The sequence below is a fragment of the Eptatretus burgeri genome, chromosome 13 (genome assembly GCF_056783735.1).
Source record: "Eptatretus burgeri isolate ZD-2024b chromosome 13, Ebu_testis_v1, whole genome shotgun sequence".
Lineage (NCBI taxonomy): Eukaryota > Metazoa > Chordata > Myxini > Myxiniformes > Myxinidae > Eptatretus > Eptatretus burgeri.
The window spans coordinates 65,089,329-65,091,828 of NC_140973.1; the positions used below are offsets into that span (position 1 = coordinate 65,089,329).

The following is a 2,500-nucleotide window of genomic DNA, read 5'->3' on the forward strand; positions in this document are numbered from 1 at the left end:
GATCGGTTGTGGAGCCACGGGATTCAATAATTCATGGAGAATGAAAACGGTCTTTAGGTGTTAAAAACAAAGAACAAGAATAAGACCACAGTGATCATGAGCTTTTATAGTTCCTCTTGGAAGCTCATGTCATGAAGTCCTCACGAGGATTTGATCGCGAGCAAAGGTTGCCAACATTTTTAATGTTTTTTTTTTGCACGATACAGATTTGTGGCCTGTACCATGAATCAAGATAATGTAAAAATAATGGAAAGATTCATGGTTTGCATAACTTTGGAAAAAAATAAAATAAAAGATTGGGGACCCACATCACCTGGACCTCGCCCTCACAGCGATGCAATAACAAACATCAGAGCAAAGGGAATTGTGTTATGCGGGATTACAGATATAGGAAACTAGTTGGGGCTTCCCAGTGCTGCCAGAGGGGGAAAGGGGAGGGGAGTTATCCGTCAGGGGGGGCTACCCGGTGCTGTCAGAAGGGGAAGGGGGAGGGGAGTTATCCATCAGGGGGCACTACCTGGCGCTGCCAGAGGGGGAAGGGGGAGGGGAGTTATCCATCAGGGCGCACTACCCGGTGCTGCCAGAGGGGGAAGGGGGAGGGGAGTTATCCATCAGGGGCACTACCCGGTGCTGCCAGAGGGAGGGGGAGGGGGGGCTACTCGACGCTGCCCGGCTGAGTGAGCTTTTCCCGGCGGTGGTTTCAGGACGTGTTGGACGTTGATGATCGATGGAGTTACTGGCCTCATGGTGGTTACCTTTAGCCTGCGGGCCAGCGGCAGCACCGCCTGACCCCACATCCCAATATACACTTTATAGCGGCCTTTAGTGGCCTCAAAATGGACGTCAAGGCCAACGTACAGTAATGTGAGGTTAAAACCTTGCCCAGATTCTGAAGTACAAACGTGCAAACACTTGAAAATATATTCTGTCTGTAGATTACTTCCCTTTGTTGCCATTGTTTACGTGAAAAACGAAGAATGAAGAACTAGTCTTGCTGGTGAAGCCTAGTATCGATCTGCATCGGCGCACAGGTAGAATGATAGATGGAATTAACAAGACGTTGATTGAGGTATGCTAACTGCCATGGGGAGCAAGGATAAGTTGGGGGTTTCGGGTGTCCACCCTTCGTCAGAGCCAGCCTTTTGCTTCCCATGGCAAACAGCACACCTGATTTCATCCATTTATGTGAGGAACTTTGATGCAGGTAAGAGTGTAATGGAAGGATGATTGGAATGGATTTGAAATCCACATTTCAAGTTGACCTCTGGGGGACTGGCACATCTCGGTGGTATGCACACTCACCTCTGAGCGGTCTGGCCTGGGTTTGAATCCAGACGAAGCTATAAACCGTCAACCTGGTGTTTCACATGCAGTGCGAGGCATCAAGGTGTGCACCGTCCCTCGGATGGATCAAGGTGCGCACCGTCCCTCGGATGGATGTTAAGAAGGAGGATTGAGGATCCTTCTGCGAGCGAGGGTGTTTGCGGACGTTAAATATCCCACGATGTCTTACACAAGGAGTCGGCGAGATATAGCTGGCACCCTAAATCAATTAAAACTTCTCACCCAAAATCAACTCCAGTTGAACAACAGGCCGGTCCAGCCCGTTCGTGAAAGACTTGGGCCCAAAACATTCCACATCCGACCCCACAAGATGGTAATAATTGGTGCTGTTAAAGAACCATATTTCAAGATAAGACTTTTCTCAACCCTTTGGTGTGCATTGGTGGAGCTCATTGCTGAAGAATAATCATTTTCTTCTGGAATGTTGAACTAATTCATTCAATTACCATCAACATGAAAGACGAAATGAACATAAGAGTTCTTGTGTAATTCTTTCCAAAAGTTTAACAGATGAAATGGTTATCTAATGGCTGAGATTATACTGTGCATGCAATTTTAAATGAGACCTCAACCTCCCTCCTTCTTCTCACTTTGTTACTTCCTCATTTTCCCATTAAGCATCGCTACATCCAGGGACTCAGAAGCTTCGAGGACAACAGTAAAGAGCCAAATGTCTACTTCCGACTTCCTGGACAAGCTGATGGGGAAGACCTCTGGATACGATGCCAGAATCCGACCGCATTTCAAAGGTGTGTATATCTACCTGTGAGCTATTAAAATGGCTTTTGATCTCCTCTTAATATTCCTGATTTTGTGTATTCTCTCCTCTGTGCTCTGTCTGATCACATTGGAGTTTTGACTGAGATAAAATGAAAGCTTAACCCCCCTCTAAGACGCTACCCACCTCCACCGTCACAACCATTTTTCGGGGTTCTCGAGCTGAGCCATCTCATGCTGTTCTCCGGAGAGCTGCCCTTCACATGGTGCCTTATGTCGATGTCAAAACTACTTATTTTGATGAGGGCAACATGCTGATTTATTTGGGGACTTTTGTCCTCAGATAGTCATATTACATCACCGAATGTTTATCAGACACGATGGTGGAATGTTTTGTCCAATGGCTGTTCTTTCTTACATTCCAACTCATCCTTCTCCA

General features: G+C 46.7%; 1 protein-coding gene across 3 annotated transcripts in view; it reads left to right on the plus strand.

The window, feature by feature from the left end:
* Positions 1–2,500, plus strand: part of LOC147014664 (glycine receptor subunit alpha-2-like) — a 78,071-nt gene that overhangs the window by 10,559 nt on the left and 65,012 nt on the right. For all 3 annotated transcript variants that reach the window (XM_085852822.1, XM_085852823.1, XM_085852821.1), the window contains exon 2: positions 1,963–2,093. In XM_085852822.1, the coding sequence (XP_085708948.1) occupies positions 2,015–2,093 (79 nt within the window). In that variant the 5' untranslated portion in view covers positions 1,963–2,014. The remainder of the gene's footprint in view (positions 1–1,962; positions 2,094–2,500) is intronic.